This window comes from Meriones unguiculatus, chromosome 12, assembly GCF_030254825.1.
Source record: "Meriones unguiculatus strain TT.TT164.6M chromosome 12, Bangor_MerUng_6.1, whole genome shotgun sequence".
NCBI classification, from domain to species: Eukaryota; Metazoa; Chordata; class Mammalia; order Rodentia; family Muridae; genus Meriones; species Meriones unguiculatus.
The window spans coordinates 89,604,975-89,631,369 of record NC_083360.1 but is presented as its reverse complement, the minus strand read 5'-3'; the positions used below and the strand labels follow the sequence as shown (position 1 = coordinate 89,631,369).

Below are 26,395 nucleotides of genomic sequence, written 5' to 3'. Positions count from 1 at the left end.
TACCTGTTATTCTGGGCTAAGGGGCCAAGCCAAAAGAAGTCCACCGCTCTGCTTTTTACTTTCTTTATCCCCTAATTACTGGCAAGGAGACTCTGTCCCCTACTCTCAGCCCTCTGCTTCTCACAAAACCCTGAGGCTGGGATGCACGGTCAATGTGGTCCCTTTATCCACTCCAATCTGAGACTGCCCTGCTTACGCACAGCAACGCATCACTCACAGACTAAAAAGTCTACAGGTAGCTAGTACAGGCATGCTCTGTGCCTGGTATTTGGACCTGTTGGCTAAATGGTGGCTGATACTGGTTTCTCTATCTTAGCACCGACCTCCAAAGAGCCCAGAGTTTGCAGAGGACGGTGCAAGCACATTCTAATCCCCTTAGTGCAGGGAGATAAGGAGGCTGCCATGCACGTTGATGAGAAGGATATCTAAGGTCAGAGACAGCAGCTTGCCCAAAGCCGTCAGGAGTATGGTAAAAGAGGCAGTGGGGAGCAGAAACACAGACACAAAAGCTTTGAAGATGGTCTTCCTCAGTGAAATCTGCCTATTCCCAGGTAGACCCTGACCTCATCCATTTTATCATTCACAGCTGGGACAGGAAATGTAGATTGAGTATCAGAAAATATAAATTTGGCCTCCCTTGACACAGATGACCTTGTTCTTTGCAGGAAAATGTCAGCTTTTCCTGGGTCTCCGTTTCCTCCACTGTAAAACAGGGAACCGTGGCGAGGCAGCAGTGGCTTTACAAGAATGATCATTGAGTCTTCCTCTCTCTTCCCTCCTCTCTCTCTTGCTGGGTAAAGGAAAGTTGTATTAAACTGGCAACTAAGAAATTTGAACTTCAGCCTCAGTTCTACATTCACATCCCTCAGTTCCTCTTCCACAAAGCAGCTGGTTGGGCACCTTGATTTCTAGAGTGTGTGTGTTCAACACACACACACAAATACATGTTCGCACAGATGCATACAATGGCAGCAGGCAAAAAGAGGAAGGAAGCAAGTCTTGCAGGGGAAGGCGCTGCAGTTAAGAGAAAAGTGGGCAGGACCTCACAAGCCAGTAAGACTCCTCTATTTCTCAAAGGCTAATTATACGTGGGTTTGTTTAATCATTAAGGAAAAGCAATGAAGCCAGAAGGACATCAAAGTCCAGACTGCTGAGAACCAGTGTAACAAACGAGCAAGGAGCTAGCAGCAATGGAGCCTGGAGCTTCCAGGGATAGAATCAGAGCTGAAACAGCAACACGCTCAGCACTGGGCTCCGGAGTCAGCCTGCACACCTATGACATCGTGGTGGTGGTCATCTACTTTGTCTTCGTTCTTGCTGTGGGAATCTGGGTGAGTGAGAAGGAAGGAATGCTGAAGCCTGGCAGAGAGGCAGAGAGGTAGAGAAACCTCTCATCTTGAGCTTTGGAGAGGAATGACAAAATAATAATAATAATAATGAAGAATACACAACCATAGGTAGCTGAGCCTATGGTGCTTTAGGAATCATCCACTCCCAGCCGGCCCTCTGTATATGCATGACTAAGGCCCAGAGAGGAGGCATGGCCTGCCTACTTGACATACAGTGGTCCAGGGGCAGATTAGGCCAGGAACTCTGACCCCTGACCCCTTTAACTTTGACCCTGAGCCTTCTTTACTCTGCCCTAAGACACCCAAGTCAAAGAAGGCTCGGACCCTCCCCTCCCCCAGCCTTTCTCCATCTCTCCTAGTGACTCGAACAAGGAGCTCAGACCCACACTCTCTCAGGGAATAGCAACTTCCAGATTCCAATGTTCCTATTGTTCACAGAAACTGCAACACTAAGGGCAGGTGCAAGGCCTTGAGATCAGAGAGCCTTCAAGAGCCCAGATCTTACTCTAGCCGTCAGAGCACCCCTGGGGAACTGGAAACCTCTCCGTTTCCCTGTGTTGATACTATTGAAAGCTATAATTCAGCGACAGGACACGCATAAGCACCTGGCACATTGCCTGCCATGAAGGTAGCAGGCAATAAACAGCTGCTGTTATCAGCACTGGATCCTGCTGAGAGGCCAGTACCTTCAGACTGCTGTGAGGGTATCACCATAGTCTCAGCTGCTCAGGAACTCCAATGGACCTCAGTCCCCTCCTCTGTGGGGGAGGCGCTAGCCCTTATTTCTCAGGCTTGGTATGGGGAAGAAGTGGACAGAGAGGAGCTCAGCACCCACTGCGAGGTACTCAGCATGAGAACCCTGTTTCCTGTGTGGGTTGGACAAGTCCTTTCTTACCCTGTAGCTCAATTTCTCATCCTTGAGATGGATTTATATTGCTCCTGTTACCTTCTAGAGGCTCAGAGGTGACACAGGAGTATGCTAGCCAAAGCTTAACACATGCCAGGCCCTGTATATGTGCTTACCGCTCCCTAGTGACTAATTCCCTTTTCTTTCTCCTTCCTCAGCTTCAAGGATCTCTCTTTCCTCAGGTCTAGTCAGGCTTGTTGCCTCCCACCCTGAAGTAACTTCTATTCCTGTGTCAGCTTTCTGTTGTGACAAAACTTGTAAGTCACCTGAAGGATGTCAAGATATATTTAGACTCCAGGTTTCTGAAGCCTTGAACCATGGTCAGCTGACTCTGTTACAATGGATGTATGGGAAGGCAAGAGAAACAAGTAATGCAGGAGTCTGATCATTTTGTGGATGCTGGAAAACAGAGAGAGGAAAATGTGGGTGAGAAGACATAGCCTTCAAACCCATGGTCTCCATGACCCATTTCTTCTGATCAGGGATCATTTTCCATAGTTTCTTTCACTTGCCAATAGCCCGTTTAATGTTGAAGCTATTGACATGTTAATATGTTGAGTAGGTCAGAATTCTCATAATCCAAACATTTCCTAAAATCCCAACGTCTGATAGTGTACTAGGGGCTAAGTATTTAACATGTGAGGCTTTGGAACATTTCAAACTCAAATTGCAACACACACATACTCACTATCAGGCCATACCACAGACTCTCACCATGCTCTGCTAAACCATCCCTAGCCACCCTGAGCCTAGTTTACACACTCTTCTCCCCATCAATCCCACAGATGTCGAGAAAGCTCAGCTCATCATCCCAGTCCTGTTAGTGTCTTGACTGAGAAGTATGGGCTCATGTCCCCAGAGAAAGTGCTTACACTCACATCCTAAAACAGGCTGTTGATTGGCCATCTACTCCTTCCGGGATCTCTCAGTGGGCTCAATGGTGTGTTCTGACTCCAAGCCATAACAAAGAATGTCCCAGATAGAGTTCTTCATTCTGAACAGTGTGCAGAGTCCTTGGTCAGAATAGCTAGATCAATGCCCTCTCTGGTGTGATAGTCTAGCTGGGAAGAAAAAGAGGCTAGCTCAGAGGAGAGTTGGTCCCTGCGTACCTGTGACAGAGTCCAGCCCATCTCTTGGAAGAAGCTAGTAAGAGACCCTAATAACCATCCAGAATGTTTTCATGATGTGCTGCTATTCCTGAAGACCTTGGGCAGCCTTTGTCCCCTCTGCTCTTCACATCAGTCCAGAGAAATAGATGGAGAGGAAACCTAACAAAGGCAACATGACTCTCCCACAGACCTATAGTTTAAAAATGCTTACGCCATCAATATACAGATAGTTCTGGTCTACCTCAGTTCTTCCCCTCTTTGTCCCCACGGTGCTGCCTGTACCAATGGGACAGTTAATCCAGGGTGGAAGGTGGGGAAAGTAGAGAGGCTTGAGAGGTACTGACATCTTTGCATATTCTTTGCAGTCATCTATCCGTGCAAGCCGGAGGACCATTGGTGGCTACTTCCTGGCTGGGAGATCTATGACCTGGTGGCCAGTGAGTTGACCTTTCCCCTCTTCTCCCAGGATATATTCTCAGCTTTGGCCATCCATCACCTCCTCTTTCTTGCCAGAATTATATCAGTACCCTCTATTGATTTTCCCAGCTGTGGATTCCCCTCTTGCCCCAATCCACCCAGCAGCCTGAGCCACCTTCCCTAGATTTTTCCTGTATGTGTCACAGATGTTTGTGTAGGAGTTCTTTGTTCTATATAGACAGTAAAGGAACATAGTGCTGATAGCACTCAATTTCAGAAGTTTGTAATCTGGGATTCAAAACAGAAGTTTACAGTTCTATACTATAGAACTAAAGTCTCATGGCCCCAGCTTGTGGAACCATAGAGTTCTTGTTCTAGGGGTTCTAGAGCAGGGGTTGTTGCTCTGAGCTTGAAGCTCCAACACCCATGGAGTAAATTAAGTTACAGCTCCTGAGCTTTGTGTGTTGGGGCCCTCAGCTCTTTAACCCTTGGTGTCACCCTCAATCTTTTTTCAGTGACCCAGAATTACAATCACTTACTTTCAACTACCATCTAGCCCTTCACAGTCTCTTGGGTTCTCAGTAGTTCCATGATAGTCTTAAGATTCTTCAGTTTCTGACCTCAATTTTTGTGTAACTCTTTAGCCTAGTTAGTATTCTGTGTCAGAACTCTAAATATCAGGTCATTAGCTCTCAGGGGGCCTGTGGAACTCTTAGCTGCCTCCTCACCTCTAAAGCTGATATGCTTTGTGGTCTAATATCTGCTCTTCGGGCAACAAACCTGGCATTTTCTACCTGAGGAGGAAAAGAGACCATTTGGGTCAAATGTTTCAACAACTGGGTTGTTGCAGGAATTTTGGAAGAATACACAGAAGATAAGGCTCCCCCCCAAAAAAAAATAAACTAGAAAGAAAGAGTGATAACCAACCAATGTATATGGCCAGAAAAGAAGTGAAGCAGAGTTTTACTCAGAATAAAATTCCAGCTCTTATACCCTTTTATATATATATATATATATATATATATATATATATATATATCTTCCAAATCCACTAATCAAACCATTATATAAGAACCAACCACAAGACTTATGCTGTACCAATCACAGACTATTTCTGTGCCCCTGGGGGAATGCTCCTCCTCCTGTGTTACTTGAGTAGTTATAGGATAAGTGGAGTCATCTATCATACACTAAGGCCATTTTAGCCCAAAGTGTGGTCATCCCAATCTGGTGCATGTTTTCTGAAATAGTCATGACCGTAGCATGGTCTCCTAAAGCAGCCATTTGTGGCTTCCACAGAACCAGAGTCGCAGCATCCTCTGAAGATGGAGTATTAGTTTCCCAATAGATCCATAAAGCATTTGAAGCAACTGAGATACCACGATGACAGCCTAGGCAGTCACCCAATAGGAGCTGCTCAACTGACAGCTGCCCAACTGAGGAATCCAGGCTTAAGAGAAAAATTTGCAAGCTGTCATTCAAAGGAAAGAACAGCTAATGCTCTACAGTTTTTCTCATTCACAGGAAAATAACCTAAAAGAAATAAATACCCTTAAAAACACTTGCTGTGCTTAACCTGGTATTTCAAATACCCAAGGAGAGTTGAATACCCTCCTCTGTTTCCAGGCGTGGGTTTTCTGTTGGGCACTAGATCTATCAAGATCTATCTGGACTTCCCTGCCGTAGAGATGCTCGTAGCTGAGTGGGCATAAAGACTTAGGAACAATATAATCAAACCCGGGATACCAAGAAGTACTGGGGTTGCCCATAGCTTAGTGAAGTTGCTGGTTCTCAGGCAATGGGTGGGTAGGAAGTAGAAATAATTTTCTTGAAAGGTGGCCCCTATACTTAATACTAAAGAATAGTGTAGTGAGAGTCAGGGGTGAGTTCCCAACAATCTACAGAAACTGTCCCCAGGCACTTGTGAAGCCCTATCTCTCCTATCAGACCACACCCTACATTTCTACTGATCCTTGAAAATTAAATTAAATTAAATAAACCACACCCTACATTTCTACTGATCCTTGAAAATTAAATTCCTCTTCCCAAAGTCAGAGGAAGGGAGGTCAGGCCTACCTGGAAACCCAGTCACACCAAACTCTCACACAAATTCCTACATGCTCATTCACACCCACACATTAAGGCAGTCATACACACACATTCATACAAGCCAACATTCACATGTCCTTGCACAGCGCACACACACGTACTGTCCCCGTTCACTCTCATACATTCATTCACATAATCTTACACAAAGACTTCCACGTACCTATTCGCTTACTCAGTCTCGCATTCACTCACACTTGTACTGTCAGCCATTTTTGCACCTCCATTTCGGTGATGTTCAACATGCCTGACCACCACTGCTCACAGTCTGCTCTCCAAAGCCTTCAGGATTCTCTGAAAGATTTTGTTATCTAGAGCAAGAAGATCTAAGGACGGGGAACCTATGTCTGTTTAACGTGATAGACTACCTGAGGATGTTGGGGTCTGGGAACCTGGAAGCCCACCAGAAATGACTGGTGCCTCCAGCTACTCTTTTATGAGGAAAAGCGAGGAAGCAAGCAAGCAAACAAGCAAACGAACCTTGATAATGGTACCACTTACTTAGCCAGGGCCTCAAAATTCACAGCCTCCAGCCACTTCCTCACTGTTAATGATCCTAAGCCCAGGTTACCTCAAACTAACTCTGACCCTTGACTTTTAACCTCACTTGTGCCTTGCAGATCGGAGCATCTCTAATGTCCAGCAATGTGGGCAGTGGCTTGTTCATCGGCCTGGCTGGGACAGGGGCTGCTGGAGGCCTTGCTGTGGGTGGCTTCGAGTGGAATGTAAGCAAGCTAACCTGATGCTACAGGGTGTTCAGGGCCAGAACCAGGTCCTGTGACTGGCCTTAGAGATGAAAGATGTTTTAGAGGAACTTTGGAGGCTGTATGGTAAACAGAGGACCTATTATATAGATGATGAAACCAAGGCCTTAAAAAAGAAAAAGACTCGGCTGAGTTTTCCAGATAAGCTGGGATGAGGACTCAGGTCCTTCAAATACTTGTCCAGAGCTTTCCTTTACAACATGCTACCTCCAGGTGAGAAGCTGCTCATCTTTTCTACAACCGCAGTACCTTCTCTATGCTCTTCCAGGCAACCTTCCTGCTCCTGGCCTTGGGATGGATCTTTGTTCCTGTGTACATTGCGGCTGGCGTGGTGACCATGCCACAGTACCTGAAGAAGCGATTTGGGGGACAGAGGATTCAGGTGTACATGTCTGTCCTGTCTCTCATCCTCTACATCTTCACCAAGATATCGGTGTGTATGACTTCCTTACTGTGGGCATTATGCTGAGCTCACTAATAGCAGGGAGAGACGGGAGGGATGAATGGGAGGGGGAGGAATGGAGGGAGGAAATAAAATGAAACTGTGTGTGGATGGAATGAAGGATAGAGGAAAGGAAAGGCGGATCCATGACTTCAGAGAATGCTTCCATCCAGAAGTGAGGTGATCAAAAATGAAGGATAAATGCTTTAAGTGAATATTGATCTTTCACTCAAAAAAAAATCTATCAAACTACAATCTCTGCTTTTATCTTTCCACTAATTAGTGCTTCTTCATTAAGCAACTATTAATAGCCTAGAATGTTGATGTCCGAAAGATCTTTACTATCACTTTATTGAACTAAACATAGAAAACAAACCTAAACATGTCAAATGAGTTATCCAGGTCTACACAGAGGAAGGACTATGTCTGGAATCAGAACTGGATCTTGACTACCATACCCCAAGAGGGTTAGGTGATGAAATCACTATCATGTTATAAACTCTGTAATCAGCTTATAGACAATGTTATGGGCTAAACAAACAAGCTAAAGGGCACAGAATCAATCAGGTGCTAGATCTAGCAATGAAATTACTTTGAGGACAAACACTGTTGGCTGAGGGAAAGCCTATGCCCTAAGCCCCACAATAACACAAGCATGTGGCTCACCCAGAGCCCACAGTTGGCTGCCCAAGCAGCCCAATAGGCCTCTGCTATGTCATGGAGCAGCCAGCAATGCTACTCTCCCCTTTCAAATGCTGTCTTCCCCATCTCCATCTCCTTGCTTTACTTCCTTCACCCTCCACTTTATTTTTTCACCCTTCCCTTAATAATAGACAGACAAATCTTTCAGGACTGGCTGATGTTTTTTTAATCAAATCATTATACAGTATTGTTTCACTCTAAATTCCCCATGCCTCCATGTCTGCAAGGTCAAGCCCACATTCCCTAGTGTGGCACTTTAATGCCAAGACCAAACTTATCAACATGACTCTTCAGCCTTGTCTTCATTGTTTGATGACAGCTGAGGACAGGCTGAGGACCCCTGATAAGCTAGGACATACCCACAACCATCTGGAAGCACTGGGTGACATGGATTGGGGGGTCCTGGCTTTCTACAGACTGATATCTTCTCTGGAGCCCTTTTCATCCAGATGGCCTTGGGCTGGAACCTCTATCTCTCCACAGTGATCTTGCTGGTGGTGACAGCGGTCTACACCATTGCAGGTATGAAGGGGGAAGAGCTATATTGATATGTAGAGACAATGAAGTGAGGAAGGATGCTTTCACAGGCAATGACACAGAAATATAGAGACAGGCAGAAGACTGGTAATCCTGAGAGAGACAGAGACAAACTAGCAAAGTCAGAACTGTCATATGAGAGAACACGAAGAGGAAGATGAAAAGACAGTAGAAGAAAAAGTAGATAAGAAGGGCAGAGATGAAAAACCACCCCGCAAAGCAGGAGAATGAGAGAGACTTGGGGTCCTGCTGAGGATGAGCTCCACAGGGACGAGGTGAGAGATCAGTGAGCTACTGTCTGGGCCCTAGTCACTGTCACAAAAGCCAGGAACCCATTCTGCTCTGTTTCCTTCAAGTCGTAGAACTGGGTACTCTGAGAAAGCTTCCCAGGACATAACAGCTTATAGCTAAGTTGTCTTTGAATGATGGGGGGATCTCAGTGGGCTTTGTGAGATAAAGCAGAGAGCCTGGGGAATTGACAAGGACAGAGGCTGTTAATGGATTGATGAACAGACCTTTCCACCGACAGAAATAGTTAAGTCAGAACACAGTGGTCTGCAACCAGCCTCTATTGTCCTTGGGTGGGATAGAGAAAGAAAGGATGAAGAAGGGTCTTTCATCAGGGTTCCCTGCTAAAAGGGCTCTGTCTTCTTTGGTCTCCCAGTGTGGCCAGACATAGGGCAGGCACCCACAGAGAAACCTCCCATTGATGCTGACTGATTTATCCTCTTCTTGGGTACGCAGGGGGGCTCACAGCTGTGATCTACACAGATGCTCTGCAGACTGTTATCATGGTTGGGGGAGCCCTGGTCCTCATGTTTCTGGGTAAGAAAAAAGTCTGAATATACCCCATCCTGATCCCTAGAACTTTCCATAGCACAAAGCATATAGCTTTTCTAGGCCAGCAATCCTTAAAATCAGGATTCTCAGTACTCCAAACCAAGGATCTTAAATCCAAGGCCCAGTATCCTTGTTCATTCCCAGTCTTCCTATCAGTTCAAACCAAGAGGCTCACATGAGGCTAGGAGTACAGCCTCCGAGCCATTTCTCACATCGTGTCTCTCCCACAGGCTTCCGGGACGTTGGCTGGTACCCAGGCCTGCAGCAGCTCTACAGACAGGCCATTCCCAATGTCACAGTTCCCAACACCACCTGTCACCTCCCACGGCCTGATGCCTTCCACATGTTTAGAGATCCTGTGAATGGGGACATCCCCTGGCCAGGTCTCATTTTTGGGCTCACAGTTCTGGCCACCTGGTGTTGGTGCACAGACCAGGTAACATGCCCAGCCTGGCTTGGCCCAGCAGGGGCTTCCTGAAAACCAATAAACAAGCAGGCACCTGGGTACGTAGAGGGTATGTAGGGTACGTGTCTGAGACTGAGTGGAGGCAAAGAATGGTCAGTGTTGGAGCTCACCTGTACTGAGCTGAGTCTCTCTCTGACTTGGTGGCATATCCTCACTGATATCGTTTCAGGTGATTGTGCAGAGGTCTCTCTCCGCCAAGAGTCTTTCACATGCCAAGGGAGGCTCAGTGCTGGGGGGCTACCTAAAGATCCTCCCAATGTTCTTCATTGTCATGCCTGGAATGATCAGCAGGGCTTTGTACCCAGGTAAGGGCTAACGCTGTTTTCTGTGTATTGTGAGTTTTGCAAGGCATTTGCAGAGAAGGCGTTCCTGGGATAGGTGAACCAGAGCAGGGATGGGGAGGATTTCCCCTTTGAGAGAACATAGAAAGCATTTTAGACCTTCTACTGGAGAAGAAGAAATCTGCATATGAACGCCACTTTAAATTACCCCCCCCCCTATGTGGAGAAGAGACAGTTAAGACGTTCTTGGTCCCTCCCAAGGATATTTGCTTTTAAAAAGGGAATCAAACAAGCTTTGCAGAGCAGTTCATATGCAACAAATCCACAGGCAATCAGACCGTTTGTCATTTCATCTTCTAGACTAGCTTGAAGTCTCTGGTGGACATATTACTATTGAATCAGAAAGCAAATAGTGGGCCAATCTAAAGAGGCACAGCATCATATAATCATATGACCCCCTCCTTTCGCAGATGAAGTTGCCTGTGTGGACCCTGACATCTGCCAAAGAGTGTGTGGGACCAGAGTGGGGTGCTCCAACATTGCCTACCCGAAGCTGGTTATGGCTCTCATGCCCGTGGGTGAGTGTCAGCTCCCCTACCCTTTCCCACCACCCAGTACCCAAGATTCACTAGCTAAAATGGACTGAACTACAAGTTCATGGACAGAGAGGAGAGAAAGACCCACCTCTTCTTCCACTGCAGCATATGCATGCACAAACACACACACAAACACACACTTCCTCAGCCTTTCTAAGGTCCCTGATATATGTTCCAGGTATTAGAGCTGCAGAGTTCAAAGACAGGTCCCTGATCTAAAGCTTTATGTGGACTGTAGGGATTATACCTGGATTCCCCACGAGTGTAAGATACAGTGACCAGGAGAAACCTAAGGAGGAGCTGACCAACCCTGGAGCATGTCAGAAAGAATTTCCCCAAAGAAAGGAAGACTGCTGAGCCACAACAAATGCATTGTAAGAGACCAAGAGCATGGGAAACTCCACTCCAGGAAGATAGCGAACGTGAAAATGACCAGGGTGATATGATCATGCAATGTACCATCTGTAGAAAGGATGAATAAACACAGCTTTCCATAGACTGTCATGGCCAAACACCATGCAGAAGCACAGCCTTTTCTCTGAGAGCAAAGGAAGGCACTGGAGACTAGGGGAGCTTTGGTCCAAGCATGAACAATTAGATTTGTACTTTCCAAAGGACTGTTGTGCTTGGAGAATTCAGCGTGGACACAGACTGGGAGGGGAAGGTCAAGGAAACACAAGCTAGGATTCAGCAGTGCTCCAGATAAATGGCAGTAATGACTTCACCTGACCAGTGCCTTTAGAGACGAAGAGAACGCGACTGAAGATGTTTGTGAATTAAGACTCACAGGATTTGATGACTCAGCAGTCAATAGTGACTAGAAGGACAGAGGCCCAAAGATGGCTCAAGTTTTGCTCTTCAGAAGGTGGGTTTGTAATGGTATTTTGTCAAGGAACTGGAAGACAGTGGAGGAGTGGTTGTTGCTTCCCCTTGGTAGTTACAGCTGGAGAAACAGTGGAGAAAGTGAAGGTCTACCTGGGGCCAAGCACTTAAGAAAAAGAAAGAAGGGAAGAGATGAGAGAAGGCTTTAGGGTAATGCTGATATCTGGTGAGGGAAACTAGAAAGGCAGAATTAGGCAGAGGGAAACAAAGGATTGAGGAGGCCACCTCAGTCTGGAACCCTTGAACACAAAGTGGCCTCAGGGTTCCAGGAAGAGAGTACTAGGACTTGATTAAACACACACTTTTGGAGGGAAAGAGGCCCTGGGTGGGCCACAGAACTACTGGGCCTGGACCCATCTCTCCAGTACTGAAAGGTCATTTTCAGAAGCTTGACCGTCAGAGACAGACACTTTAAATACTGGTGTGTTCTCCAATATTTCTACTGTGCAGGTGAAAAGAAAAAAAATGGGTCCAAGAAGAAAAAGCTACTAGTCGAAAGGTCATCCATTTAGCTAGTTATCTACAAAGCCAGGAAACAACCCAGGTTTCTGTCTCCAAGGCTGGGACTTCAGGTAATAACCACAGTGTGAAACAAAACACTGATTTTTTTTTAAGCATAGAAAACATCATAAAAATTTAAAAATGCTAACCACGACCCTCTAACTCTGAGTCCCAGGGGCCCACTACCATCCAGAGCTGGAAACAATACAGATATCAAGACTGCAGAAACCCTCCATCACCTTGACTCACGCACACTTTGTGGTGCACAGGGGCAACCAAGGCTCAGGGGGTGGCAATGGGCCACCCAAGGCCACAGAGCAGAGGTGGAGACTGGCCAGAATCTGGCCTCAAGCACGGTGGGTCTCCTGATAACATATCTTCCCTGAACGGGACCCTCACCAGCACCCTCTGCATCGCTTTCCCAGGACTCCTGGCTTTGTGTGGCTCTGCAACAGCCTCCTAGTCCTGGCAGAGCCTTTCCAAGGACAGCTTTCACTCAGCACTGTCTCTCCCCAGGTCTGCGAGGCTTGATGATTGCTGTGATCATGGCTGCCCTCATGAGCTCGCTCACCTCCATCTTCAACAGTAGTAGCACCCTGTTTGCCATAGATGTGTGGCAGCGCTTCCGCAAGCAGGCATCAGAGCAAGAGCTGATGGTGGTAGGCAGGTATGCCAACCTATACCTCAGAGCACCCTTTCTCTAAAGCACTCTCTCCCTCCTCTCCTTCCCGGATTCCTGGCCCCCCGGCTAGCAGCCAGAACAGTGGGTTCTGTGTGACTTTGCATTAAGCCCCAGTCCAGAACAGGGCCACGTCTCCCCCTCTGGAACACCATGGTTGTATGTTGGGGAGGGGGCTATCTATCCTTATCTGTTTAGCTACCTTTTGCACAGGATCTACAAAATCACCGTGAGATGATAATGCATGTAAATCAGTGGTTCTCCGCCTTTCTAATGCTGTAACTCTTTAAATGCAGTTCTTCATGTTGTGGTGACCCCCAACCATCATTTTTGTTGCTACTACATAACTGTAATTTTGCTACTATTGTAAATCATAATGTAATCTGATATGCAAGATACCTGATATATGACCCCTGTGAAAGGGTCATTCTCTCCCCAAGGGATTATGACCCACAGGTTGAGAACAACTGATATAAACCCTGACTGATAAAGCATGAGTGGAGGAACACCTCAACTCCCTGAAGTCTTTTGAGCCAGTTCTGGCTGTTCTCCCAGGACAATGAAAATTCTATTAATCCAACCCACCAGATATACCTAGAACATGCATCATTTGCCACATTATTGTATTGGGGACACACGGATTCATGATACAGGCCAGCTATCAGGGTATTTCCAGCTTACTATGAAGATGGAACTTGAAGAGACAGTGAAGAGTAGTCTTTTTAAAAAGTTTTTTAAAAGTCAATAAGTTTTTTTATTTAGTTAATTATTCACTTTATATCTTAATTGTATCCCCCTTTCTCCTCTCCTCCTGGTCTCCCTCCACTGTCCCTCCCTTATACCCAGGCCCTTTCCTGCCCCTCAGAAAAGTGGCGACACCTCTCTCTTGCAAACCTACTCCAGCACACCCAGGCTCATCAGGACTGTGAACTTCCTCTTTCACAGTGTCCATGCCGGGGTGAAGTGATCGAAAGGCATGCAACAGAGACCATGTCAGAGGCAGCCCCCATCCCCTTTCTGGGGGACCCACACGGAGGCTAAGCTGCCCATTGGGTACTTATGTGTAGGGGGCCTAGGTCCAGTCCATGCCTGGTCTTTGGTTGTTGCTTCAGTCTCAGGATCTGTTGGTCTTCTTGTGAAGCTTCTGTCCACCCCAGGTCCTTCTATCCTTCCTTCCACTCTTCTACAAGGCTCCCTACACTCCACCCAATGTTTGGCTGTGAGTCTCTGTTTCTATTTTGATCCATTGCTGGGCAAAGCCTCTCAGAGGAGAGTCATACAAGGCTCCCATCTGCAAACAGAGTAGAGCATCATAGTGTCAGGGGTTGGCTGTCTCCCATGGAGTGGGTCTCATTTGGGCCAGGCATAGGTTGCACATTCCCTCAATGTCTGCTCTGTCTTAATCCCTGCATACCCAGAGTAAATTCTGGGTGGAAGTTTTTGTAGGAGGGTTGAAGTTCCCCTCTCTCCACAAGAAGTCCTGTCTGGTTAGAGGGCGGCCTCTCCATTCTCCATGAACCCCACCACCAGGAGTTTCAGCTAGAGTCAGCTCCATATCCTTCCAGGAGCCCACTCTGTTGCAGGTCTCCAGTTTATCTAAAAGGTGCCCCGCCCATGGTTGATCTTCTCTCTGCAAGCCCATTCGCCCCTGCTCAACCTATATCTGACCTCCACTCAGTGTTCCCTCTTCTGTCCTGTTCCCTCTCTTCAACCACTTCTGCTGACTATTCTATTTCCTCTTCTGGGTGAGATTCGAGCATCCTCCCTGGTGTCTTCCTTGTTTCTTAGCTTCTTTGGGTCTGTGAATTGTAGTGTGGTTATCCTGTACTAAATGGCTAATATCCGCATATAAGTGAGTACATACCCTGTGTGTCTTTCTGGGTCTGAGTAACCTCACTCAGGATGATCTCTTCTGGGGCTGTCCATCTGCATGAAAATTTCATAATTTCCTTATTTTTGATGGCTGAGTAGTATTGCATTGTGTAAACGTACCACAGTTTCTTAATCCAATCTTTGGTTGAGGGGCATCTGGGTTATTGCCAACTTCTGGCTATAGAATAGAGCTGATGTGAACATAGTTGATCACATATCCTTGTTGTGGGGTAGGGCATATTTTGGGTGTATGTCCAGGAGTGGTAAAGCTGGGTCTTGAGGTAGAGCTATACCAAATTTTCTGAGAATCCTCCAAACTGATTGAACAAGTTTGTACTCCCAGCAGCAATGGAGGAGGGTTCCCATGAAGTGCAGTCTTGAGGGAGATATCCATAATGAAGCTGTCCCCAAATGACCCACAAGCTTTGAACACCAAGTTATGAAAGCTGAACTTCACCTTAAATTTAGCAAGTTATGGTTTTAAAAGCATAACTTATTGGTAATCTTCTTCTCTATAGACTAAAGATTCAGAGTTTTCATGAGGGTAAGAGGCTGTTCCTGAAATCTCTGCTTCACAATTCAAGTGTCTCTGGCTCTGGTTTTGAAACTCAAGAGCACATTCCTTCCTCTTTGGTAGTTAGATACCTCCCTCTTCACAATCACTGTCTAACTCTCCAGGGTGTTTGTTTCTGCTCATCTGCACACAGCCAGGCAGTGACCCAGCATCTAAGAGTAGGACAGGAGAGGAAATGATCAGCAATAAGGCCACATGGGCAGTAACTGCCCTAACAGAGCTTGAGAAAGGGAAAGTGGGAGTGAAAACAGAGGAAAGGAAAAGTATTTCAGATTGCTCCTCTCTACATACCAACAAGCCTATAGTTCTCAATTAGTGTGATTTTGGCTCCATCTGCTGGTCATATGCATTATTCCATCCAGCCCATCCAAGAAAAGACCATTTTTTGTTCATGTATTTCGAAAATCAAATGAGACTGAGGATCAGCTGAGAGCGGTCAAGAGACTCGGGGTCAATGTAAGGCTAAAGCCATTCTAGAGAAGCAAACCTCTCTAGACAGGACTGAACGCAAAGAGGGAAAAGGGCATCCTTAGCAAAGACCTTTAAGTGCATGGTTCGGGGTGGAAGGTATGGATTCTTCCTCACTAGTGCATATACCGAACAAGCTATCCAATGTATGAATACAAACGTTTCTTGAACTCAGAAGTTCCAGTTTCAGGATTTTAAGTGTCTAAATTTCTGCACTTTAGTATTTGAGATTCTAACCCACAGATGCTTTCTGGCCCAGGGACCACGCATTTTCTCTCCCTTCCTGATTCCCACGTCATGCTCACACGTGCACTCACAGCACCCTGTCCTCTTCCCACAGGTTGTTCATAGTCTTCCTGGTAGTTGTCAGCATTCTCTGGATCCCCATCATCCAGAGCTCCAATAGCGGACAGCTCTTTGACTACATGCAATCTATCACCAGCTACCTAGCCCCACCCATCACGGCCCTCTTCCTGCTGGCCATCTTCTGCAAGAGGGTCACTGAGCCTGTGAGTGCAACACCCCCCCCATTCATCACAGAGTCTGAGGTGAGGGTCACTAATTTTGGCCCAAGGTGAGAAGGCTCTTATCAAGCCAAGATTCTCTCATTTGCCCAGTAAACACTTAAGAAGTGAAATATGACATCGCCAAGAATGTAATCATTCACAAGGTTCCCATGGGTCTGCCATCCTGAGCAGACAGGGAAGAAAGGTGATCAAATAAACAATAGCGTCAAAGGACAATGGCCTCTGGAAAAGTGAAGACCCGGTAAGGAGACTCCTAGGAGAGGGGCAGGGAAGGCATCCTGGGTGAAGTGGCATCTGAGATAGTTTCTATAAGGCTCCGTTGTAGAGGAAGAGAGTGCTAGACAAGAGACCTGTGAAAGTGCAGGACAACTGAGGTTCTGCGGTCTCTGCTCCATCGCTGTGTCCTTCCGTGCATAAGCCAAGCAGCAGCAATGCACCACGTTAACCTGTTGTGAGCTTGTGGGGGGATGCACACGCAGCTGTCCTGTAACTGCGCTGAATTCTGACGAGTGCGGGAGGGAGAGAGAGACGCCAGGATGGGAACCTTGTCTACATCTCAGGATAGAAAGAAGACTCTGGCCCAAATGTGCCTTGACAAGCAATAGGAAGCTATGTTCACGACTCCACACAACCAGTGAGAGAACTCAAGGTCACGACAAAGGCCATCACGGGAACTCTTCCCTTTGTGCCTCTCTAAGCAAAATGTCTGCTGCCCGAGAGAGCTGTTGTTGCTGATAACTACAGAGCACAGGAAGGGCACAGTGAATTCTGGGTGCTATTCCAAAGTGCCGAATTCAAGATCAATATCTCAGTGTGAAAATATCAGTCATCTAACAGGTTCATGCCGGGAACAGGTGTGGTTTAGGAACACAAGGGACTGTGATTAATGTGACGTCGGCAACATTATTTTATAAAAACAAGAGGTGGAGTTCTGCTTTGATTTCTAATTTTCATATCAGAATTTTGCCTACAGGCTCCCAGTGTTCCTGGCTTAACAGAAAAATGCACCTCGTTCTATTTGAATATTGAGCATCTGTGACTCAGTACTTTCTAATCTTCCTTTTCATTGCACATAAGGAAACTCCTAGCCAGAGCACTCACATCAATGGGCTCAAGTCAGCTCTGAAGCCCATATTCATCTCAGTACAGAGCTCGGCCTGTCTTTTAAGTCAATACACAGAGCATAGATGGGAACTGGGTAAGATGGCTGGAATTTGCACTGTAATAAACTAGTAGGGGAGAGCTGTTAGGGCAGAGTGCTCAGCTTCCTAAGATCTCCCCCCCTCACCCTAGTCTCCCTGTCTGTGTCTCCACTCTCTCCTTAGGGTGCCTTCTGGGGCCTCATGTTTGGCCTCGTGGTGGGAATACTGCGTATGGTCCTGGAGTTCTCATACTCCCCCCCAGCCTGTGGGGAGGAGGACCGCAGGCCGGCTGTTCTGAAGGACTTCCACTACCTGTACTTTGCCCTCCTCCTCTGCGGACTCACTGCTGTCATCATTGTCACAATCAGCTTCTTCACAGAGCCCATCCCTGATGAAAAGGCAAGTGGAGTGGTCTGCAGTTCCTAACTCCTGGAATCCCCCTGCCCGATTCTGGTCTCTCCTGCTGCCAAACAGGCATCATTTAGAGGGCATGCTCTCGAGGGTGGGAGTTTCCAGGTGAAAAGTAACTCATTCAGTTCCAAGTTACTCATTGTCTACCGTCTATGTGTCAGGTGTGGTGCTGGGGTTACAGAAATAAGCAGTCTCTACCAACCACGGTCCCCGGAGAGCAGATGCCAACACAAACTGTTAACTACCCAGAGAGAAGGTATAGAAGGACTAGGCTTGATGAGGGGGATTAAGCACGGGGATTCCAGGAGCAGGTTCATTGGCAAGGTCTCTCTGGGTTGGACGTAGAGAAGAAATATGAGTGTGTGTGTATTATATATATATACATATATATATTCTATGTAATATATAGATATTGGTTAAGGGAAAGGTACATGACAGAGGAACCAGAGAGCTCCCCAGCCCCTGGATACCAATGATGCCCAGTCTCACGAAGCCTTTCTCCTCCAGTCTGTTTGGTTTACTAAGGTCACCATAATTTCTCATCACTGACCGGACGGCATAAACACCAAGAATGTGTCACATTACTGTCTGGAGCCTGGAAGCCTGGGATGAAGGGACAAGCAGCCTGTTTTCATCTGAGGCCGCTCTGTGGCTTGGACATGGCCATCTTCTGCCTGAGCCTGCACAGTCTTCCCTCTGTGTCTGTCTAGGCCTTGAACTCAGTAGGGTCTGCCCACACCACCTCATCTTGCCTTAACTACTTTTTAGCAGTTCTGTCTCCACATGTCGCTATAATCTGAGATATGAGAAGGTCTGATAGGATGCAGTGGGGCCACGGACAAAGTCTGTGGTAGAAGGTGGAGCCTAAACATTGAGTGCCGTTCACCGATAATACTCTCACCTGTGCAGTGCCTGTGAGATTGTGAAATGAGCAAAGGAAGCCAGTCCTAACCGCAGCCGGACATGAGCTCCTGCTGCTGCGGTCACTGCTTTTTCCTTGTCTAAATTCTCACATCAGACCCACTCCCATGCTAGAATCTATCCCTGGGTCATCTCTGACACCACTGATGTCACCTACAGAAGTTGTGTTTTAGTCCCCAGGGCCATGAAAAACGGAGGTGAGAGAACGTTCAGGTTATGATTATGGTTGTCTCTCTACTCCTTCTCACAACAGACAGCCTCCAATCCCAACCTCTCATCCAGCTGCAATCCCCAGAACGCCACTCAGATTGTTCTCATTGAAGTTACTCATATTCTTGTTGCCAAAATGAATACTTAATTATTTGTCACTATTTTAAGTGACTGGCCACATCTTGAACCCGGAAGGCCTAGTCTCTAACCACGTCTAGTATATTTTTCTCTTGACTTTTGTTTTGTCAGTTCTAATCTTCCAGTCTCTTTGTGGGCTTTTTTATTTTTTTTAACCTTGGGAACCCCTCTGTGGCATGTTGCCCTAGAGCAGCTGTTCTCCACCTGTAGGTCATGACCCCAATGGGAATCACACATCAGCTACCCTGCATATCAGACGTTTACATTACGATTCATAACAGCAACAAAATTACAATTATGAGGTAAACAGTGAAATAATTTCATGGTTGGAGCCACCACAACATGAGGAACTGTATTAAAGGGTCAAAGCATTACAACGATTGAGAACCACTGCCCTGGAGTGTCCCCAGGCGACAAAGTGGACAGCTGCTTATGACACTCAGTTCTGTTTCCATCCACTCTCTCAAGATTCAGACTGAAAATCCAACTGCCTCCTGGTGACATGAAGGCACATTGCCTGTGTGTGCATAAAGTTCCTAAGTTTTACAGAGATGTGTAGAAATAGATAAGCCTCTCCGGTTCTCATGATTCCAGACAGAGGCACGCTTGAGCCTGATATAGATGGTGCAAAGACCACAGACGTGATACCTCGCTCTACATGTAACAGAGCTGCTGCGACAGCAGAAGAGTTTCATTGAAGGAGACCTTCAGAGATACCATCGTGCTTTGGTCTAACACCACTCATGTCTAAACCACTAGGGAAACTGATTTTTAGTCCTCTGGACCACAAAAAACAGAGATGAGAAAGTTAGCAGGACCACCCAAGAGACATGGGACTCGTTTCTCCTTCTTGAAGGTCTCAGAGGCATTACAGAAGCAACACTTCAGGATCACCTTCATATTTGTGTGTGTGCATTTTATCTCTCCACGTCTTTCACAAAAACCCAAGCCCACTTTTGTCTCGTGTGTTTTCTCCATTGGAGGGGCTCCATTGCCCATGTCATCCGCCTAGCCAGAAACCAAGCACCGTGGCAGCCTCTCTTCCTCTTTACTTGATCACTCTGTAAGTCACCGTATCCTGTAAGGTTTATTCTGCTAACATCTTGTAAGGCTGCCACCTCCTGGAATGGGAAGGCAGATGAGTGGTGGAGTGCTTGCCTAGCGTGTGTAAGTTTAAGCTATTGTCCCAAACACTGAGAAGTGCAGGCAGGGGTCCAGCCACGGGTGAGGTCAGGGTACAAAGAGAAGTGGATGCAAGAGCAGCAAAGAGTGAGGAATGAGCCAGACACAGGGATCTGGGAAGAGTTTCACATCCTGTCTGACCGGCAGTCTGGCTGCTTCTTTACTTACACAGAATTTAGTAGGCAGGGATAGATGCGTGTTGTTCCAAAACATAGATCATAACATTTTTGTCCCAGGACACGTGTTTAACTTTCACTTGGCCATAAGTTTAGTCATTACTGATAAACCATGACAGAGCAGGATTATCTTTTACAATCATTTTATCTCATCAATTGTACAACCCAACTTTTAAACAATATTGCAGTTTCAAGGGCATATTTTGCCAAAGCCTGACAACCTGTTCTCAGGCTGGTAGCTCTTGTGTTTCAAGCGTACTAGACAGAAAGAAAGAAATCCAAGCCAGCCTGGGAAGACTGTCATGTCCCAAGTAGTGTATTATCAGCTTTTAATAGTAAGCATGCTGTCATTAGTCCCAAGAAAAGTCTTCAGGCCAAAGCTGCTGCCGTTATTATTTAATTTCTGCCATAATACAGTGCTTATATCTTTTATGTTTGTAGAATCTATTTATATGTCTAATCTTGATATTTTTTGTTCCTTGGTCATAGGACATATGACACCATAGTGGCCCTGTATGAGTTAACTTTTTCTAAGGAAAAAAGTTCTTAATATTTTATTCTTTAATCATTTTATCCATAACAATTTTGTCCATCATTAGTAGAAAAAGGTTTTTTAATTTGATTTGCTGCCAACTTCTCCCTAGCCTACCAAATACTGTTGACCTTTTAAGTTTCCTTTGCTCTGATTATCTTGCTCCTGAGTGAGTGCATGAGCAGGTGTGCCAAGAGCATCTTTGAGTCAGAGCCTCATAAGGAGGTCTCTGGAGTAATTATTTGAGTCACAATCTCTAGGGTGTAAGGAGGACCTTCAAATAGGCCCAGATAAGGATATTTCCCTAAAAGAGAGAGGGGTAGTATGGTCAGGACATTCCTGGGAAAGCTTAGAAGCAGTACTCCTGGGAAGAGGCATAAATGATTCAGAAGAAAATTTCTATCAATCTAATATTCCCACATTGTCTGAATAATAAAATCCCCCCAAACATGCAACACGTAGAGATCAAGGCCGAAAGAATAGGAGACTGCACCACAGCAATTGGCTCAGCTTTGCTGGATATTTATCAAGCAGCTGTGCTGGCTTTATGATTTTTTGCTGTTCCCATTAGATATGGCTGTGCCAAAGAAAGAATAAATGCACAGATAAATGAGTAGATCTTTTCCTCCTACCTGTTTTCTTTGGCACCGAATACTTCTTTCAATATTTCTTATTTCACTTTTCAACCATTTCCAGGCTGGATCATTTCAATTCAGTCTGAGGACGCTCTGGAGATTCTAGCTCACCGTTCCTTCTCTTTGTCTAAAGTCTGCAGTGGCTCTTGCAGCTTTCTGGCTTTGTTCTTGTCAGTTATCCACTCCCGACTCTCCCTGGACCTTCAGAGCCTTTCATTGGTGATCAGGAACCTGCTTCCTATCTCGCCCTGCTTTCTCCCTGGCTGAGCTCCAAGCTGCTGGGGAATTCCTGACTGGGATCTCAATTCCAGAGAGTGTGTACTCAAGAAAGGCTTGTATTTGAAGAAAGGGGAAATCAAGGTGGCCCTCCCAGCCTCATCTTGTTCTCCACCCTGTTTTCTATTGTTCTGCTCTCACATGAATGAGACCTCCTTATGCACAGCACAACTGCCTTCTGACTCCAAATGTTGTTTCCTCTTGCTCTAGCTTGCTCGCTTGACCTGGTGGACGAGAAACTGTCCCTTCTTTGACCTGCAGAAGAAAACCTCTGTGAGTGTGAATGAGACAGAGGGAGACAACACTCCAGGGCTGGCAGGGAGGCCAGCAGTGGAGGGCCCTGCAGGACATGGGAAAGAAGCAGTCACCACCCAGGATCCGGAACAAACTGGAGGTAGGTTGAGGGCATGTTGGGCTGACATAATGGGGTATAAGGGAGCAGTAAGGGCAGTCATGATGCTCAGGATCCCCCAAGGACCAGTTGTGGTTCACTGGGGATATAGGAGTCTGTGAGAAGCCAATCAAAATCATCCTTGCACTTTCCCATGTGGCCACTAAGACAGAAAAGAGTCAAAAGACTGCCTTGGCTAGGTTTAGATTCTAGCCACTGGAAAGCGTACTTCCCAATACTGAACCGAGCATTAGACAGAGCCGCTCACCCATTCTCCAGCAGATCTAAACAACAGCACACCCCGAAAAAGGAACCTGTGGGCAGAAAACCAAATAGCATTGCACATACTGAGTTCCCTCCACATGGAAAGGAGCATCAGACATGGCCTAAAAACAGCCACCCTTGTCCCTGCCTCCACTTATGTATTGATTCCCACCTTGTCTCTACCACACTTTCTGGAGTCCCACAGAAGCCTGGCTGTCCCCCATGGGAGGACTGTAGAACATGCCCACACTTGTGATGTTGTCACAGGAATACCTCAGAACAATGGCCACTTCTCTGCCAGTGCTGATGATGTTTTCCCAGAGCTTGATAACTGCGTTGGGATAGTACATTAATTAAATCAAAGCTACAATGTGCCAGTTGCATATATAATGAAGTTATAACCTTCCTGTGAAGGTGAGACTAAATAATAATATTAAGATACCCCAATGATAGAATGACATTATAGAGATTAATATTTTTATAATATTCCCAAGGAAAATATTTAAAATTCCAAAAGTCACATCAGTTGCAAGTTAAAGCCCCAAATCAACTGTCTTTCCCGTATGAAGAAGCGTAATAAAATGCAAGTGCTGTATTTATTTCCAGATTTTAGTTAGAGAGAGTCCCACTGACTAGATGGAGCTGGGCTTACATAGGTTTCGGCAAAATTTCATCAAACTTCAGAAAGCTTGAGTGTTGTGCCTGGCACTGCAGTGCCACCTTTCTGTAACTACAGCAAGTTAGCAAAGCATCATTCGGTGCACCTGCACATTTGCCGAAGCTCTGCCACCCAGTTCTTCTGCATTCACTGGTTCTGAAGACCCCCGCACCGGTCCCTAGGCTTGAACAGACTCCTACTTTCTAAGGCCCTTCACCTTCATTCAAGTTCCTCAAGCTATACAAATAGCCACTTGCCCATAGCTAATGCTATCCTGAGCTCCAGAGCCACCAAAGTCTAAAGTCTCAATACTTCTTACCCAGGCTATGGCGGTCAAAGGTCAGTAGATCAGTCTGTGAAGGAGAGCAGCTCTCTCACAAGCACTATAGTCAGAAACAGAGATGTTCATTTCCGAGGCACCATAGGTCAAGGCCATTCTCCCTGGCCTTACCAGCTATTCCACTTAGGTTCCACTTAGGTTCAGTGTATTTTGCTTGACGAGATGTGGCTTTATTTTTCTTTTACAAGTTTTATAGCCATGCACCTGATTTTGGGTGGGTCTCACAACTATTTCCCCCATCACTGAAAAGACAAGTTCTGACCTCTTCAAAGTTCATGAGCTGAAAAGCCCATCCTTCAAGCAGTCGTGGAGGTGAAGCAGCTACCAAAGAAGAGAGGAAAGAGTGTCTTCCAGAGGGGAAAAGGAAAGACTACCCATGGCTGAACCCCAGAGCTACATAGATATACACAGCTACAGAGACAGGCAAGCCCCTTGCTAGCGGTCCCTATCTCCAGGGAAACACAGCTCCTATTGATACAAAGGAATGCTGCTTCCTGTGAACAGCTGCACGTAAGGAAGGAAAACGAGCCTCTGAGCCAGCCGTGACGTCCATTAAAAATACAGCCTCCACCCCTCAAGCCCAGCCCCATTACAAAACACCACTGTGTAGGAATGAGAGAACAGGGAAGGCAGGCAGAGGATCTTGCTGAAACAAACCTCAAGACAGGGAAGAAGCAGCCCCTTTAAACTTACCTTTTGTGAGCTATGCACTCCCAAGCTCAGCACCTCTCCACATTGCTGGCCTGGCCTGCATGCTTTAGGCGTCTGAGTATTTGGACATGGTTCGCACAGCTTCTCCTAGCCCCGGCACTGGTACCCTTTGTAGTTGTCAACCACCATTGTTATTAGATACTTAAATAACTCTTAGAATAATGCAGGGTGTGTCACTAAGGCGTGTGAGGGAGAACTGCTTGCCACTGAGGGAGGCTGGATGATTTATACATGACCTTAATGCAAGGCTGAGGGCAGAGTTGGACCTGCTGCTGGATTCCTGACCTCCAGCTCAATATCAGTCCCCATATCCAGGGAAATGAGTCAGTCTGGTTTAAATGTTCCCACTTTCTGGATAAGATAGGCTCTTTTTGTGTTCCCATTACACTGGTGCTCTGAATGAGAATGAAGATGCTAGCTCAAACACTCCATCCCCTGTACTGAGAGGCTTCTGAGCTGTGACCATTTGGATGGTATTGCCAAGGTCATAGCTCACCCCAGAGACCCAAAAGCACCCAGCCTGTGCCCTACAAAGTGTCTTTACATGTGTACCCCACCTTCTATGTCTTAACCCCCATTCTCCCATCCTTTGTCCAACCTTTCCTTCCTCCATCCTTTCTTCCTCCCCTGCCCACTCTCCTTTTCCTCTTATGGCCTGTCCAGCCCTACACAGATCCTGGGGGAAATGGCTGTGGAACTGGTTCTGCGGACTCTCAGGGGCCTCACAGCAAGCTCGGGGGCCAGCTGAGGAGGTTGTGCTGGAACAGACGCTGACCAGCATTGAGGAGGAGCCCTTCTGGAGACGCATCTGCAACATCAACGCCATCGTCCTGCTGGCCATCAACATCTTTCTCTGGGGCTATTTTGCATGACTGCACAGATTAGGATTCAGTTGAAATGAGTGAGAACCGCTGAACCCTAGTCAGTCCCAGAGACCAGAGGCAGGCTCTCTTTCCATCCTGCTGTGCTAACTGGAGACCATAGAGGCCGAGAGTAAAAGGGCCCACGAGGAGTATCTAGGCCTATATCCTTGGCAAGTGGAGACATGAAGGACTAGAGAGATCCCTAGGATTTCCCAGGGTCACACTGGGCACACGCTGGGTCCCCAACTCCAGCTCTCTTTCTTCTCTGTCGCCCTGTAATCCTACCTCAAAACATCATTCTCTCAGTTTATTCAAGGATCATCATTGTTTGTGTATCTTCAAGTTAGACAGGTAGTAAGAAAACGAGTAGAGAATTCTATAAAAATTACCCAAGTACATTGTTTCCATTTCTCTCACCCTCTTTCCCTTTCTGCGTCCTGTCTCCCTCCTTTTCCCTCCACGATTCCCAGTACTGTGTTTGCAGCGTGAGTCCAGTGAGGAGGGTCTTATCATGTCATTGGTTCCACATTGTGGCTGCCAATCCCATACGAGTAAAGAACACAGGTAAGATGACGGCTATCAGGGCAAAGCACTCCTAGACCAAGATTCTCCTTGGCACAGCTCTAACTCTGCTTCTGTCCCCACACCCACCCCTGCAGTCTCCACATCCTAGGAGCTTAGAGCCCAGATGGAGTGAAAAGATGTGTTAAAAGCAACAGGAATCAAACAGCCCTATGGAGCAGAAAGGATAGCCTGGGGTGGGCACTCCAGGGTCCTTGTCCCTCTGCCTTCACCTGCCAAGACTCCTTTCTTGTCGTGTATCTTAGACTGTGACCCTGAGCAGTTTTCCAGGAAGCTTTCCAAATGCCTCAAACTGGATCAAGGTCCCACTTGGTCCCCAAAATGCATAGGCTGCCTCCTAGTGGCCCTTATCACACTGTTTTGTAGTGCTGTCTCCCTTCTAGATGGTGCATGCTTAGGAACAGGAATCAACAGTTATATCCAACCTTACTTTGTATTTATAAGTAGGAGTCAGTAAATTCTTGATGGATTCTTATGCTCTCCCAGGCCCTGTGAACTTTGCTCCATGGATGGTGGGGCAGAGGGTTGTGGAGTTGGCTGCTGAGGAAGAGAGGCATCGTGCCCAGATGAGTCTCAAGGCATCTAGGATAAATGGTACAGATGCAGCTGAGAAGCCCTTCTCCCTCTCCTCTGGTCCTCTGTGATGCTGCTTCTAATCACCATGTCGGTGATTTCTCACCCTACCTGAAGACAAATAAAACTCCATTTCATTGACCTGCAGACACAGCCACAACCCTGCACCTCTGCTGTTACTGCTGCCTTCAATTTTTTGTTTCCAGTGACTTTCTGGCCTCATAGAATCTTTTGTTTCAGTGGAAAGCTTGCTCTGTCTTCCTTCATAGATGCTGACTGAGGATTATGGCTTCCTTCTGACTTCCTCCCAAACTATTAGCACAAGCCATTTGTGTATAGCAGATTATAATAAAAGGCTGGGGGAAAGTGAA

General features: G+C 46.5%; 2 protein-coding genes across 2 annotated transcripts in view; one reads left to right on the top strand and one right to left on the bottom strand.

Annotated features, from left to right (window-relative positions):
- Positions 1-21,556, bottom strand: part of LOC110542947 (selection and upkeep of intraepithelial T-cells protein 8-like) — a 55,819-nt gene extending 34,263 nt beyond the window's left edge. Inside the window, 1 exon segment of the mRNA XM_021629422.2 lies at positions 21,364-21,556. The gene's annotated coding sequence lies outside the window, so the exon portion shown is untranslated.
- Positions 1,120-26,395, top strand: Slc5a9 (solute carrier family 5 member 9). The gene is made up of 14 exons (XM_021629372.2): positions 1,120-1,331; positions 3,731-3,802; positions 6,509-6,613; positions 6,921-7,085; positions 8,213-8,318; positions 9,078-9,158; positions 9,404-9,609; positions 9,809-9,944; positions 10,391-10,498; positions 12,416-12,566; positions 15,833-16,001; positions 17,345-17,560; positions 21,853-22,036; positions 24,670-26,395. The coding sequence occupies exons 1-14, from the start codon at positions 1,191-1,193 to the stop codon at positions 24,876-24,878; spliced, it is 2,049 nt and encodes a 682-aa protein (XP_021485047.1). The 5' UTR covers positions 1,120-1,190; the 3' UTR covers positions 24,879-26,395.

What these genes read in the sequence shown, in the direction of transcription:
- Slc5a9 (XM_021629372.2), top strand. Translation starts at nt 1,191, where the DNA reads ATGGAGCCTGGAGCTTCCAGGGATAGAATCAGAGCTGAAACAGCAACA. An exon ending in TATGGCTCTCATGCCCGTGG is followed by an intron (nt 10,499 to 12,415) that starts GTGAGTGTCAGC and finishes GTCTCTCCCCAG; the next exon opens with GTCTGCGAGGCTTGATGATT. An exon ending in GGATCCGGAACAAACTGGAG is followed by an intron (nt 22,037 to 24,669) that starts GTAGGTTGAGGG and finishes TGGCCTGTCCAG; the next exon opens with CCCTACACAGATCCTGGGGG.